Here is a 17,505-nt window from a genome sequence, read left to right on the forward strand (position 1 = left end):
ACGGCTGAATTTTTTGCTCCCTTTTTTTATTTCTTTGCCATTTTAAGTTTAATAAATCAACCAAGTAATTGATGCACATTTTTTTAAGTTGGTAAAAATTTTACCTATTAACAAAATGTTTGAATGGCTACTTGATAATATGGTTCTTTCCTTCATATGATCTTTCGTTAGAGGTTTCATGCAATTTCAGAATATGAACTGGGAATACAAAATTACTTATTCCAATTTTATTAGTGATTAAAAGTAAATCCAAAACACCTTTTCGTTGAATACCGTGAATAGAACTGTAAATTAATTACAATAATATTGTATATCTCAAACAAAATATTTACTTGGAATAGTTTTATTTATGAATCGGTACTTTTATTGTCTGTTGATACCAAAGAAATTGAATGTAAAAAATTGAAGAATAAATACTTAGTGGGTATGATAACATTCCTGCCAATGTTTTAAAAGAAGTAAATGCTATTATTGTCACAATTTAATTTACAAATTTTTTAACAATTAACATTTTCCAGTTACCAGAATACGTCTGTTGTTATTTCCCTTTTTAGAAAAGGTTTTGCACATACTTTGTAAAATTTGTTCAGACCAATTTTATTATTGTCCATATTTTCTGAAGTATTTGAAAAATTGTGAAAAATAGATTTATCATTTCTTGTAAACCAATATCAACAAAAAATGACATCAGCATTTCCTAGACTAGGGAATTACTGTAAAAATAGAAATAACTTATCCATCTTTTTATAAATGTATAATTATTGTTAAAAAAATAATAATAAAAACATATTTACTTCACTCAAATTAGACAACAGAATTGTTTTTGTGTAGCTTAACATAATACTTAAGCTTGTGAGAAAGAGCTTTATTATGCTTCCATTATAGTTTTTAGTAAAGTATAGAACCATTTAAAAGATCTATCCACAGATTTATTTAAAATAAAATGAAAAGATTTTCTTTTACATTAACAGTGTTACTCTTTAATACAGAATTAACCACACCAATTTTTTATTTTATAATTAACTTGTATTTTGTGATTTTGATCTGATCAAGATTGTACTGTGGTTACCCATAGTCCAACCAGGCAAATTCTATGGCCATTCTTTTTTTTTTATTTGCAGAGTAGCATATATACCCATGTGATCCATATAATAAATTATTTTGTGCTGAGCAGAGTAAAAGATTTATTAATTACAGTTTTTTTTTTTTGTTCAGTTTCAAAAATATCCGTGAATTATAGAATCCATACCTACTTTTCAAAGTTGTTTTGTATTTTATCCTGAAAGATTGCACATAGATGCCTAATAATCTTTGTTTATTTCTCTGCTGCTTCTTTCCCTCCTTTCCTACATAGTTTTTCATCTATCACACAACATATCTGCGGCTATTGAGTTCAGAACACCTCAAACTTAACTTCATGTGTGCTTGCTATAATTTTTATTATAACCATGTAATGTTTATTTATTCCACGTCCAACATTGTTTTGACATTCTGTTAACTTGCTGCACATCTTTCTTTTATTTTGCATATGGTTTTACTCATTTTTCTGTGTTTAAAAATTATAAAGATGAATTCATTTGTGTGTGCTAAAATTTTCTGAACAATATTTTTATTTTTCTATTTTCAATATCTTAGTACTTTAATAGTTTGACTATTCTTCCTTTGTCAGAATTATAAAAATTATCATCCATTAATATATAAACGATTGATTCTCTTGGCGCATGGATAAACCAATTACCCTTTTATAAATAGCTAAAGAGAATGCCATACTTCTTTCAGTTACTGATTCATTTACTTTCAGATCTGAATTCTAGGTATCATTACAACTGAATCACAACGTATACAGACAAAATGAATTTTTCTCTTATCTATTAAAATACCTAAATAATACTTTAAATTACTTTAGTAATATTACTATGTAGTAAATATTACTTTTGGTAATTAGTTCACAGTATGTGGCTTAACAGAAATGGGATAAAAAAGTAAAATGTGACACCCGTCTCTTGATTTTTATTGTTTTGTTGATTTGTCAAGCTCCTAATTGGCAAATACACTGTAACTAATATCTCATTTCACTTTGTTTGGGATGTGGAAGTTCAAACTAACAGGCAGAATATCTCATGCCTCAGTGAGGCATTTTTTTTTTGTGATATATGGCTAAATTGACAAACTGAGAAAGATTTTAAAGTAAAAAAAACAAAAAAAACATGAGTGCCTGCAAAGAAGAAAGTGTTATAAACCACATAATAATATGACTATTAACTGTTGTATACTGCAGCACATAAATCAGTATGGTAGCTGATAATTCTCTTGCACTACACTAGAGATAATGTACATTACTGGTCTGGTGCAAAGTGTTTAATGTAGTAATAATTAAAAGAGTTTTTCAAGTACCATTTTAAAACCGTTGTATCACCATGTATTACCCTAAACAGTTTATCAAAATTCCAGTTTTTTTATTTTTAACAATAGCCGTATGTAATTGAAATAGTTAATTGTTTAAATGGCAGATAACTAGAAAGTCATTGGTTAAAAAAATGTGTGAATTAGAAAGGAAAATAATAAAATATTAATTGTCAGACGTTTGATAGGGGGAATTTTTTAAATTTTGAGATAAGTATAAAGTCAATTTAGGTTAAAAATTAGAGATTTTTTTTGTAGTTTTTCATTTTTTTTAAAAACCTTCAGTAATGAAATTCAACAGCTAAATGGTTGAATAATTGAGTGTAAATTAAAATCATCCTTAACATTTTACTGTTATTATGACATGAGCTACAAGACTTAACAAAGAATGTGTGCTAGCAAAGATACAGCAAAGTATAAAAAATAAAAAAAATAATTGTGGTTTATTTTGTAAGATTCCTATTTATTCTAATACAGTAATTATCAGAATTATGAATATATAATCATTTTTTAAATTCATCATGATATTTTGGAAATCAACAATAAGGTGATATAAAAAAGTCAAAGTCTTCATAACTTCATAACAAAAAAGTCAAACTCTTCTGCAAAACATTGCAGTATGTTGAAATTCACGTGTACATACGTGCATGCCAGTGAGAGGAAATTATTACTACATGTATCATAAAATGTAAGTTGTGAGATAAAATAGTATTAGTAATTTAGAGTTCAAGAGGGGATGAGATCTGTGTAATAAAAAATAAGCACTCAGAATATTTGAGAAAACATGACCATATGTGTATGCATGTATATATACATAGCATATGGCTTTGCCAATTCCAACTGAAGGTTACAGAAAATTGCTGGACATATTCATTCAGATTAAGGTTCAGGAGAGTGATAAAAATTGTAATTGCTGATGACAGAAATAAATTTTACTATCAGAGTGTAGGTTCACCAAGCTCTAGGCATACCTATTCTTTACACTTTCACTAAATACATTAGTGCATTTTGAATTGTGCCTGCTTCCAGGTACATTGGATATCTATTCATATGATTTTAATGAATATAGCTGTTTTATTTTTTGAGTATTCAAATATAAGGTGAACACAGGTTGTAAAAGGAAATTAATTTCCAAAAGATGTATATATTTTTATAATTTTGCGTTGTAATAGTTATATTAAAGTTGAAAAAAAACTTTTTATGATACTCATTGTTTTCAATCTAATATAATCTCTCATAGCACAGTATTTAAAAAAATACTTTTTATTCTGCTTTTATGATATGAAATATGTAACATCATTGTATTATTGTGTTAATACTACAATAAAAAAATTCCAGTGAAAAGTAGTTAAATAGTATCATAAAACTAACTTAAGTAGGTTAATGAACTGGTCTTGTATATCTGTATGTATCTGTGGTTTGTTCATTGTAATTTCTGTAGAATATATATCCAAATGCTCTGTTATAAAAGCTGATGATTACTGCAATTTATACTGTTTGACAAGAAAAAAGCTGTATAGAACTAATCAGCCCCCCCCCCCCCCCAAATTTACCCTAATTTATTCAAGGCTGATTTTGATATTATGTCTCTTTTTTAAAACTTATTGATTCGTGTATTTTTTTTGCATGTTCTGTGATATACCAGAAAAATAACAATTTGTATGTGTGAGTAATCTGTGACTTTCTTTGGTTTTTATATTGCCTTTTATATAATGTGTCTTGGTAAATGCTTTGTTGTACTCATTCCAGTAGAAAAAGTCTTCTTTAGACAAGCTTTTACTCAATCACATTTGTAGATTTTTTTTTTTGTAAAGTAGTTCCTGTATTATTTTTGTTATGGATTCAATTTTATAATGGTTAAGAGGATTTTTATAATTATTGTTGTACTTGATATATTTTAAGTCTTCAAAGAGGAGATTGGTCTTATGAGGTCGGAGACCTGGTTGGTTTTTTGAAATTGGCCAATCATAAAAAATTCTTGGTTTTAGCTGTTGTATATATTGAGGCACTATTTTGCAACCTGTCATATCTTTCTTTTAGGTCCTAAAAGAGGAATGAATTTAATAAGCTGAATAAACTTAATATTAGATCATTAAACTTAGTATTAACATACTATTAAAGCTTAATTAATCCTACTAATGACTTTAGTTATGATATGAATAAAAAAATGTTAATAATTATATTCTGCTTAATGACACTGCTTAAGTACTAAGTTGTTTTCTGGGTAAAAAATGTTTTAATACATACATCATTTCAAATTTGGTGTTTCTATCCATTAATCTAACTGCTTTAATGGAACATTATTTTATCACTGAAATGATTATTAATATTGTTTGTGTAATTTTAATAAACAATTGAAGTCAATTCAATAATTAATCTGTTTTACTTATCAGTTTTTTAAGTTTTTAATCAATACTGGCTTGTAAGTTAGGTGTTATATTTCTCTTAAAACTGTTTTATGAATTTTAATCTGAGAAAGTAGTCTACCTAATGATTTTCCATAATACTGCAACAGTCTATTTATACTTTATACAAAAAAAATTTCAGTCTAATAGTTGCAACATGAAATGTCATTGTATTATTGTGTTAATACTATTAAGGGAAAAAATCCCAGTGAAAACAGTTAATAATAGTATCAGGAAACCAACTTCAGTAGGTTAATGAACTGGTTTTTATATTACCATTCAGTGAAATAGAACAATGTTCCCTGACACTGTTGCTTTTGTAAAATTGGCCAAAGGAATATTTTATAATAATAATATTTATAATAACTAGCAATCCCTGTCTCAGCTTCGTTCACTAAATATGTTTTATTATTATTATTAATAATAATAATATTATAATATATTTTTATTTATTTTTATAATAATATTTTTAGATTTATTAATACATATATATTGAAAACTGTTTAAAATAATTTTTGTGACAAGAATAATGCATTTGCTGATAAATTACTAAAATACAAATTTGCTGCTCTAATGAAAACTTATTTTATATTTCTGTACAAATACGTCATAAAATAAGTATGATTGACTAATTAAAGGAACGCATGTCAATTTAAGAAAGAGTTCAGTATTAGCTACAGTTAAACAATGATTTCCACATTGCTTGCTGCCTGAAAGTTCATTTTCAAATTCTGGATAATATGATTTTGGATTGTCTATTTTGGATTTAAGGATTAAATAATAATCCAGTGATCGCCAGTCATTCATATTTCTTTGTCTTAAGAATTTTGATATTATATTAATGGGTGAATACTTGCATATAAATCTGCTGTTAAGTCCTGTTTTATTTCTTTATTGTTTTGAAAGCATGCTTTAACAAATTTTTGACTATTTTGCAGATAAATATGTAAAAGTGAAAGAAGAAGTGAACGCACCTGTTATTTCAACTCCAGACAATAGTTCTAGTACACCAGTAAATTTTTCATCATCTAGTTGGTTATCTTCTCCTATTACTTCTGTTTCAGATTTTGATGATAGTAAGTATTAAATGTACTTTCAGTTTAACATGCCTTTGTAAATTTTAGTGAATTAATCTTGGCTTATTTATTTTTTTTTAATGTAGCTCTTTTGAATTATACTATATTGATTATTATTTATTATAAATTTTGACAATTTTAAAATTCTAATATTTAATGCTCTCTGGTCATAAAAACTTTAAATAACACCAAAAAGAAGAAAACAGCCATCTATTAGGTGGTAAAATGCTATTGCTTGGATTGATTGAAAAAATACTAGTTTTAAAGGGCGTTATGGCACTTACTGTGTAGTAAGTGCCATAACGCCCTTTAAAACTACTGCGTAGTTATGTATTTATTCTAGTGTTTATGTTCATTTGTATGTTCCATTTACTTTCAGTATTTTAGCATATTCATCACTTATTACAGTGATTTAAGGCTGACTTACAAATGGGACATTTTGTTCCATTCAGTTTCTGACAATGATTTGATTAACTTCTATCAAATACTAAACCAGCATCACTTTATTAATCTTATCTTGAAGCATTGCATAATATTTTCTACATAAAAATATTTCAAATACTGGCTATTGTATTTGTTTAACAGTTTATTGTATGGTATTTGCTAGATAAATTTAAAACAGTACAATTTTCAGATTTTCTAAAAATAGAATATTTTAGTTACAAAGTATTTTTATTTTTACATTTTGGATTACATACTTTGATTTAAAAAACTACTTGATATTAAAAAATGAAGGACAAATATTTTTTCAAATTAATAGAAATTTCAGATTATTTCATTTGTGTGATAATTTCAAAAGTAAGTTATTTACAAGTCAGTCAAATATAAACTGCAGATTTTTGTAATATTTATTAGTATAGACTAATACAAAACATATTTATTGTTTTTCTATGTAGTCTGAAGTTCTATCACTTTTTCCAGCATGTGAAAAGCTTTTGGATCCCTTCATAAAAGTTTGAGGACATCTGCATTTTCAGTCCCAAAAGATGGTTGCGAGGACTTTTTTCAGCTGACAGATACATATTTGCCTTTACAGCGCAAGGCTCTCCTTTCTTTTACCACTTCACACTTGCCGATTTTGACTGAGGAGTGTAGCAATAGTCCTACATTTCATCATATGTGACTATTCTTTGCAAAAGATTTATTCCCTGTTAATCAATTCTGGAGCCTTTGGCAAATTTCCCTCGTGCCTGTTTTTGATTTTGATCAGAAGTCTTGGAACCCACATCACTTAGATTTTTTTGTGAAACTCAAGGATTTTTTTTGTGGTAATGGAATTGGCATCTCCATGACAACAACTTCCAAAGAAATTTCTCAATCATAAGGTACTGATCATCTTCAGTCAGGTTATGGATCGATAGAATGTTGTCTGTTATACTTGTCCTTAAATGTCTGTTGTGATTAATTTTTTACAGCTTCACATCCTTTGATTTTGTTGCCCCAGTCATAGGATCATGCTCAAATATGTGTAATATCATATTCCCAAATTCCATATGCAATGTAGTCATAATTTTGGAGCGTTTGTGTGTCCCTCATTTGTGAGAAACTTCACAACACATTGTGCAACTTATGATTAAACAACTTTCATTAACATGACATTACTGATTAGAGCCAGTAGCAATCTTCCATGTGAATGCTGGGACAGCTGGACTGTCCATCCCTTCCCACATTTCTACAATCAATATCCCTCTGTGCCAGCCCTCCAGTGTTTATACATAAGCTGGTCATGGCTTGCAAACGAACATGTGTTATACTATACACCACTCATATATTACTATATATCACTCATATACTATATTTACGTGTTGATAGAAGTTTTACCTATGATTGTTGATACCAGTACATCAAATGTAATGCAGTTTTTGACTTATTAAATTCGTGATTTTTCTTTTTTGATTGAAAAAATTGTTTTCCACTAAAGATAGAATCTAGTGCTGGCTGTGTAACTTAAGCTATATTGTACATAGCTATAAGTATTTTGACAAGAGTAAAGTTTCCATTATTTAAAAATTTAGATTGGATCACCTAAAAAAATTATGAAAATTCTTTTCCTTTCCTCCTTTTATAACTCCTGACCTTTTATAACTCAACCTCTGCATTTTATGTCAAAATTAGAAAGTTATATGTTCAAATTAAGAAGTCCATTTTTATTTGTGTAAAGATTTTCAGAATAGCTATTTGTTTGTTTGAAGGTAAGATTGGATCAAATTATTCACTTTCATCTCCTTCTTGGATATATACATGCGGTTCACCACGAAGATCACCACAGTCATCAACAAATGTACCTGCAGTACAACCTAGAAACTTGTTTTATAACAATTTAAGTAATGCTTCTGTCGATTCCATTAATGATGAGAGTTCTCTTGCACGATATCTTAAAGAGTATGATGGTTTTGAGAAAAGCTCTCTTGTCAGTATGTAAATTTAGTATTTTACTGATAGTATTAAATTGCTTTTTACTTCTAATAATAATGATAATTAGAAACTATTAAATTTTTAATTACTCAACTTTTTTGTACATTTTAAACTAAATTTGTACTTTGTGATCAATACTGTTATTTCAAATATGGTATATAGAAATTTCTAACAATAGAAAACAATTATAAGTTTTGGAAATTGAATTTAATTCACAACATAACAGACCAAAATGTTCTCATTTTTATGATCTGGTTGTATTATATCTTGCACATGTATTATTTAGAATTAATCCAGTTGTTGCTCTTGTAATGTTTGCTACACACACTTGGTTGTGAAAAATTTAAATGCCATAACAATTGTTTGACGCTTTTAGTAGGCGGTGGCTTTATAGAATCCATTGCTTCAGTATTTGCATTTTCAGCATTATGAAAATTTTTATTCTGTTAAATATTTTGGTTTGTTTTGAATTAGTCCAGTTTCTGAAAGGTGTATTTATTTTCTGTTGACATTATTTATATCAATTTCTTAGAATTAAATTCTCTATAAATTTATTTATCAAATTTACATGATTTATTTATAACAAACCTAAAGAAGTTTTACTACTTTTTTACTAAAATGTTTTTGTCCAAAGAATTTAAGAATTGTTTACCTTTAACTTAAAAAAGCACCAGAAATGAGGGTGGGGAAAAACAAGATAGGGTGTTGGGTGTATAGTTACCAGTCAGGGAGAATAATTAGATAAAGAAACTACTTAAGATGTACAGTATGGTGGTTTAATTGCCAAGTATTATCAGAGAATCAGTTTAAACTTGGCATCAAAATTTAAAAAAAAATCTTGTTATACAAGATTGTCATCATGTCTTGGTATCAGACATGATGTCAAATTAATGGTATAACAAAGTCTTACAGACACAAGTCTAGGAGTACACTATACTAACCAGTAACTTAAAAAAATTGCATTATATTAATTTAAAATAATATTAGAGTAAGTAAGTTACAGAAATACAAAAATTGAGTACGAGAACAAAAGAGTTACCATATGAAAAGATCAAGGGTTTGATAGAACTTAGAAGACATATCATATAAACGTTTGTTTTCATGACTACTATATGACTAAATTATATGGTGACTAATGATTGTAGTGTTGTATATAGATGTGTTATGAATTGGCACTGATACACGGGACATAACAGAATCATGACAAACTCACTCTTAAAAACACAATATTTGTTAATTCTTCACTCTATGAGCTAACTGAATACAGTGCAGTCTATCTTTATAATATATTTTCTGTATTTATATGCTCTAGCACAATACTACTGTATTTGTTATGTAAGTTAAAAGAAATATCATCTTCCCTTCAGTAGTTACCTTTATAATTCGTTTATTTTTATCACTAAGATCCTTTTGTGATCACAATTAACATTGTTCAATGCAGTATGAACCTTAATTTTACTGAATTATCATACAAGGGTTATAAAATTTGATGGTTCAAAATTAATTTTTAGTAAGCATTCATAACTTTAAATCATTTTGTTTTCTTTTCAGTTTTGATCATATTTATAAGTCCCAAGGATCAACAAATTGAAATCTTTAGCCGATTCATTCACATCTGTTGCTTTCTGTTTAAGCTTTAGGGTTTAGTCTGTATAGGGTCTTTGCAAAAAATTATTCTGAAAAAGTAAAAACAAATTTTTACTTAAATATTTTTTATGTTTTTCAGTATACAGCCATAAACTAAGGAATTGGGAATGAACATAAAAAACTGGTCTTGGTTTAATACAAAAACCTTAAATTTCAGAGAAGTGGAACAGTATGTTACGAGGGTCATTCTATAATTAAACAAACATTTTTAGTGAAGGAAATGCTTAATGCAAGCAGTTGAAACTTCTATGTTAGTTGGCAACCTTGTGTTGAGTGTAAGTCAGCTGTTCAATTAATATTTATGTTAATGTAACCTCTAAAGTTTTAGGTAAAACGGCATGCCCACTCAAAGAAAGTACTTTTGAAGAACAGAGTTCTATGATCCAATTTTTACTTTCGCAAAGTGTACAACCGTAAAAATATTCTCTCAGATGAACAAACAATATGGCAGTAGTTGCATGAACAGTGTGTGTTTTTACACGTGGGTGAAAAAGTATAAAAGTGGCCACAAAAGTGTGACCAACAAGCACCCGCTCTGGATGTTCAGTAACAGTGTTGACCTTGGTATTAAGGTTCTTGCATTGATTTGCTTATCCAAGAAGACCAACAACTTACAATTGAACAAATTGCAGAAAAAGTGGAAGTAAGTGTCAGCACAACTCATTCCATCATTCAAAAGAAACTGCTACTGTAAGATTTGTGGTAGGTGGGTTCCCAGAGAGTACCGTTCATCACAAAGTTAAAAGATTTCGCATTTGCACTAAACTCTGAATTCATTTAAATAATGAAGGGACATATTTTTAGACAGGATTTTAACCCGTGATGAAACTTGGATACATTATTTTGAGCCACAGTCTAAACATCAAAGTGTTCAGTGTTAATACCTTGAATCGCCTCTCCGTAAGAAATTTAAAACACAAACATCAGCTGGTAAGGTCATGTTAACATCTTTTGGAGTGCCCATGGTTCAATTTTCTGTGATTATTTGGTAGAGCAGTGCCCTATCAACAGCCTGTACTACTCAGCCACGATTGAGAACAAAGTCAAACCTTGGTTGAGGAAATGTTCAGGATGACAGAGGAAAGACTTGCTGCTTCTTCTTCAAGATAAGGAATGCTTGACCTCATATGTTACAACTGATGCTGGAAACTATTAGCAAAGTGGGTTGGGAGCTCCTACCTTATCCACCTTACAGCCCTGACATTGCCCCTTTGAATTTTTATCTGTTTGGTTCGATGAAAGAAGCTTTGCGTGGCATCAAGTTCAACGTCAATGAAGAGATAAAGAAAAAAGTACAAAACTAGATCAAGGTAAAGAATTTTTTGTTGAGGGGATAAGAAGACTCATAAAAAGATGGAACAAGTGCAGAGAAGTCAGTGGGGATTACGTGGAAAAGTAGACAAAATAATAGTATTTATTTAATAAACCATTTTTGTTGTACAGCTATTTGTCTGTTTATTTATTGAATAACCCTTGTAAATCAGTAAAAATGAGGTAATATAATCATGTTTTACAAGTTTTTAAAATGCATTTCCCAATGGTGATTTGCTTTTAGAGTTCATGTTATTCCTTGATCACAAGTTTAAATTGCCTATGTCAATATTGTTATTACAAACATACGTCCGTAAGAATTGAAAAATAACTTTTGGCTGCTCATCTTCAATCTTAACTTTCTGCTCTTGTGAAGTTAGCCACTGACAGTTCACTGTGTGTTTATAAATAAATACTATATTTTCCCTTTTTACTGATGTAAAATCAGTCTGTTGTAACATGGGAAATTGGTCCCACAAAAAAATAAAGATTAGCTTTTGATGGCATCAGAAGAAGGCCATCCATATATGTTTTCTTTTTGACTGAACTTTTTTTAAACCAATTCCACATCATCTTTTTGAGATTTTTTATATATTTTTTTAAGTTTTAATTTTCTTTCTGACCACTCAGTAGTGTAATTTTTTTTTAGGTAGTACTTAAAGCGGCCCTGAATTGTCTTAATTGTACTGCATGATTAGACTGACTCATATTTGCTAATTTAACACATTCCTCTACTTCTCTGAAATTAAAAGTATTTTGTATTAAACCAAGACCTACTTTTATAAGTCCATTGCAATTTCCTTAGTTTATGGCTTTACATTGAAAAATATAAAAAATATTTAAACAAAAAGCTATTTGACTTTTCAGAATAATTTTTTGTGAAAATCTCTCGACTTACTAGACCCAAAACTTTTTGAATGCGATTACAAAATCCAGTCTAAAAAAATTAAATTTTACAGTATACATATTTTCATAATTTATGTTAGTGGAATCCAAGATTCTCATAATCCGTATGGCCATAAAATTATACAATACCTTCAAAATAAAAGGAATTTAGGGTTGATTTTTACTACATATTTTTCCCATCTACCACTCCATCTTCATTCATATTGGAACACAAGGTATTACTTTGCCTTACAACATGTCATGATGTCAATTTACAAGAAGTTGGTTACATGACTTATCAGATAATGTTAGCATCCTTGTGCCATGTATTCCATGTCAAGTCAAGGAATATGGAAATAAAACTATTCTGTGAACTCCATGATATCATATACTACATATTAAATTAGCTACAAGCTACTACTAATCATTTTATTCTTTAGGAAACAAGCTATTGGAAAAAGAAACCACTTATGGCTTCATTTTCAGAGGCAAGAACATAATCTAAATGCAGCAGATACAACTGCAACTTTGGAGAGAAATCAATCTAGATTCACCTGAGGATCAAGTATGAAGATTTTCAGCCTCATCTAGCACAATCCTTTGTGTATCAAAATTGTGCTACCAAATGTTTTACAGTCTGTATGCCACAAGCTGTGCAACATCACAAAATTATACAGTTAGATTTGTAGTTATGAATTAAAATAAAATAGGTTAATATTTTTCATTATTTTTTTAATTTAGCAACAGAGACTTATGTTACTATTATTAAGAATTAATTTACAAGTTCAGTATTGCTTAATTTTTATTTATTTGAATATATTATGTTTTAAAGTACATGAATTTTTATATTTACCATTTTGTCACATTACTGGTTTTTGTTTAATGATAAAAAAAAATTGTGTCCCAGAAAGAAAGTTTTCTCTAAAGATACTTTTGTATATCAGCTTACCTCACCCCTCAATTTTGAAAATCATAAATCATTTTAATTGTTCAAATACAATAAATATTATGTGGTAAATTTACAATATTCAAATGCTGCATATAATGATTTAGTCTTAATCATTATTACAATGATTAATCCCGTGGCCTGCAACTTCGTGCTGGTGGTTTATCTACTTTTGGTACGCAAGGTGTTGGACGTGTATTATCTTCCTCTGGTTTTTTATCAGGATATTTTGCTTTAGGTGGTAGACAGCTTCTTGCTGGAGGTTTAGGAGGTGTTTCAGGTCGACAAGTATTCTTTTGAGCTCCTCCGCTAACTGTTACTGGGGCAGGAGGTTGTTCGCACTGCCCTCCTGCTGGACACGGGCTTTGACATGCATTATCTGGTGGTGGATAACTAGGCTGCCATGGGCTTAATTTTCTTGTTTCGCACATATCTCTGTTTTCTCTAATTTTTTTTGCACATTCTTCCTCTATGTTAGAACCTCCTGCCATTTTGTTTTTGAATTTTAGTTATAATTTGTATTATCTTCTATTTTCAGTAATTTTCCTGCATTTCATACACTAGAATTTTGCACATTAAAGAATAGCCTGTACTGAAAATAATTTATTGAGTTTACTCTAATATTGCTACGGTAATATTTGTTTTATCTTAACAATTAAAATACTTCACAAGACATTGTTATAAAAGTTCAGACCATTTTATCTCATTGAAACAAAAATAAATTCACTTAATTTAAATTTGAAAATGAACATGTATTCATGTATGTTTATCCATACAAGCCCAGCAATATAGAATTACTAATTTTAATTTTGATTTCTTTATAAATTTAATCAAATTACAGGCTTTATTTTTCTTTGAAAAAGAAAAAAGTACTATACTACAGAAAGTACTATAAAAGTACAGAAAAGTACTATACTGCACCTGAATATTCTCAGAATGTCAAGGTCTTGTACTGTATTTCAAATAAAATATTTTGATAGTTGAGGGTTATATTAAAACTGTAACCTTTCTTTAGACTGTGTTCAATAATCTGGTTACTACTCTTACTGTTTTGCTACTGTTTCCCCTTTATTTTAATAAGATATTAAAAGAAAAAATCTCTATAAAACACAAAAAATGAAATTGATGTTATAAAGTAGTTAAAAAAAACAGTATTATCAATGACAGACAAATTATTGGTCATGATATAATTTGTACTCGTGGACTAATACTGTATCCATAAACAACACCCATAAGATTATAAAAAACAAACTTTAATCAAAGCATAAATTTTGTTAACAGTTAAGTTACTATAATTTGCAATAAATGGAACAAAAATAATTTTGAATTTGAAAATAAATTTTACTTTGTCTAATGGCCTCCTTTCCATGGGACCAATCCCTTACCCTTTTCTAATCAAGTCAGAAATATTATTTACAAGATTTTGAATTCTGATTAGTTCATAGGATTTTATATAATTCACATTCTGATATGGATCTATAAACACTATTCATATTATTTATGATCTGTGTATGAGTAATGAACCCAAAATAACAATAAATTAAACAGTTGTAATAAAAATATTTGTTTTCCTGTCGAAGCAAGTAAATGTAGAACAATTTTTTTATATTAACTAAAAATAAAAATGAAATTGTTATTCATCATAAATCATTTACTACAAACACCTATAATTCATAATAATTCTCTCCAAACATTACTACATAAAACAAACATTTGCTGTAATTGTATGGTATGTAGAGTTGTCACACATAAGGAGATAAACAAAATTGCATAAAGAATTAATTTTTGTAGGAGAAATTAATCACGTAAAATAAATAGATCAAACCTGATATACATAAAAATATAAATAAAAGTTTAAATTATCCAATTTTCCATAAACAGCCTTGCAGTTTGTATTTCTGCATAGAAATCCTATCAAAAACAGTTTTAAATAGAAATACTGTATCTTCAGCTTTTAAGCCTAATAACCACATAATGAAAATATGTGAACAGAAATATAAATGAAACATACCATGTATATTAATCATAATTTTGTGTAGTCACACTTTTGGCTATAAATTGGAAGAATAGGTAATTTAAAACCAGTTTTAGGTAGCATATCCGTGTATTTAAAAATGTTAACTATAAAAATAAACTTTTTTTTTTAAATTCAAAATTCAAGTTTTGGAAATATTTTGTAATATGTATATATTTAGTTTATTATATTATTAGTTAATTTTATTAACTTTTTATTACTTAATATTTTTAACCGTTATAAATGAATGAGTGATGTAAGTTTATTATTTGTGATCACATACAACACTTTTTTCAATGAAGATCCTTGACCGTGTTTATGCATTTAAAACTACTTAATTTACTTTGTTATTACTTCTCGTAGTATTTCTTCATTCATTCTGGAAAATAAAATTCTAATTAATTATGAATGAGAAATTTAATCTTATTATGGACTTGTTGATGTGTAAATGATTTGAATAGTTTTTATTGTATGTGTGATGAGTTTATTATATGATTAAATTAAAGAAACTATTAATAACTTCAGCTATAAAATAGCTATTAGGTGGATATTCATTACCTGTGCATTGTAATTAAATGGGTGGCTAAACAGGAAGCTAAATAAGTCCTTGCTGTTTGGTGTGAATAAAAAAAAAAAAAAAACACTACCAATTAGATGTAAATGGAGTACTAACATGCCAACAGATTACTGCTGAACGTAAATTCAGAATGTAGCTGAGGTTTACATCAAACGAAGAGCACGCCTAAGAAGTTTTTATGCACAAACTTAAGTCCATTTTCTAATTTGTGTGGGATTTTATTTTTTATTAAATTTGTGATGTTTATTTTACTTAAACTAAGGTTAATCAAAAAAATACTTATTACAAATCTGTAATTTGAATGTAAAAGTCTTGTAAAAAACGTTTCACTTTGAGAAACAAAAAAAAGAACATATTTTCCATATTATTGTTAAGAAATGTTACAGAACATTTAATTCAAAATATACATATCCTCGCTAAAATAAAAAATAATTATTTAAGAATTTGTCAAAAAATAATAAAAATATTCATCATCTTTTTTTATTACTAAACAGTAGAACATCTAAATAATGTACATTACATATATAAAGTTAAATTTTGATGTATTCATTTTCCCTTTACAATAATTAGTTCTCTCAGATGATGTAATTCATAAAAAATGGTTCAGATAAATGTTTGGCTAGAAAACCATTTGTTATTTTTTTGTTTGACGATTCATAATTTCTTTCTGTTCATATATATAAGGGTGACAACACTATTTTTTAAACCTTTATGGGTCAAATTACGTTTGATTGTATAAAAATAAGCCTGGCTTTTATAGCCACCACAACTTTCCTTGGTTATGAAACAGAATCCTTAATCAATTTTTACACTCAAAGAGATTTGGCACCCCATTGAGCTATTATAAAAAAGCAGCTATCCTGCCTTTAACTAGAAGGCATTAAGATATTGCAGATGGTTGGTGTCTAACCCAATTTGCATCACATTTATCCAGGAAGAAGGAATAATTAATAAACTTATGAGAAGAAAAAAGAAGGGTCTATCAGCCTATATGCTTCTGCTAGCTGCTTCTGACTAGGGTTTACCATCATTAGGACCAGTTAATGCCTAAATTGTAGTTTAAAGATTTCTCTTAAATTCTTGGCAAGTTGCAAATTTGCCAAATTATGTATTACCCAACCAACTCATAAAGTTAATTTAGGTAAACAAAAATTTTTTTCTTTGGATTTGAAGACCTTTAACTCATTATTGTTAAAAAAAGTTACACTGGCTGAATGTGTGAAAAAATAAAAATCACAACACAATTTCTGGATTTCGTCAATTTTTGTCTGTTTGATGGATTTATTATATTCAGTCCATTTCCTATTTTAATCCTTTTTGAAGTTGAATTTTTCAGAAAAATTTAGAATTTAACATGTGTGAAATTCCTTTACAAAATTCTAATTTTTCAGAACAATAAGTTTAGGAGGTACTGTGATTAGTTGTGTATTTATATACTGTTAATATGTTAACAGTATAACAAATTAGCTTTCAAATTAAAAATAAAACTAATAGCTGCAAACTGAATTTTCTGTAATGTTGGATAGGTAGCTTTTTTTTTTTTTGAAGCAGTTATAATTAACACATAGATGCAGTTTTCTCTTTAAATGTATTAATAAAAATTATCATTGTTAGAATGTCAGCAGGTTTTTCAAACTATAAAAAAAAAATTAATTTCATCGTATAAATGACTTCCCACTTAAAATAATCAAATGTGAAAAATGTGGTAATTAAAAAAATTCAGTTTCTTTGAAATTACTGTTTTATTTCTTGTTGTAAATTTACAGATTTTAATTTTAAGAATTTTTTACTATTTAGTTCAAATTACAATCTGTAGCTGTAAAATT

The 17,505-nt window shown here is 28.1% G+C and overlaps 1 protein-coding gene across 3 annotated transcripts in view; it reads left to right on the forward strand.

Moving 5' to 3' along the window:
* The window catches only part of LOC142322167 (transmembrane protein 209), a 61,246-nt gene that overhangs the window by 16,347 nt on the left and 27,394 nt on the right, over positions 1-17,505 (forward strand). For all 3 annotated transcript variants that reach the window (XM_075360934.1, XM_075360933.1, XM_075360935.1), the window contains 2 exons: positions 5,747-5,884; positions 8,077-8,298. In XM_075360934.1, the coding sequence (XP_075217049.1) occupies positions 5,747-5,884; positions 8,077-8,298 (360 nt within the window). The remainder of the gene's footprint in view (positions 1-5,746; positions 5,885-8,076; positions 8,299-17,505) is intronic.

Source organism: Lycorma delicatula, chromosome 3, assembly GCF_047948215.1.
Source record: "Lycorma delicatula isolate Av1 chromosome 3, ASM4794821v1, whole genome shotgun sequence".
Classification (NCBI taxonomy): domain Eukaryota; kingdom Metazoa; phylum Arthropoda; class Insecta; order Hemiptera; family Fulgoridae; genus Lycorma; species Lycorma delicatula.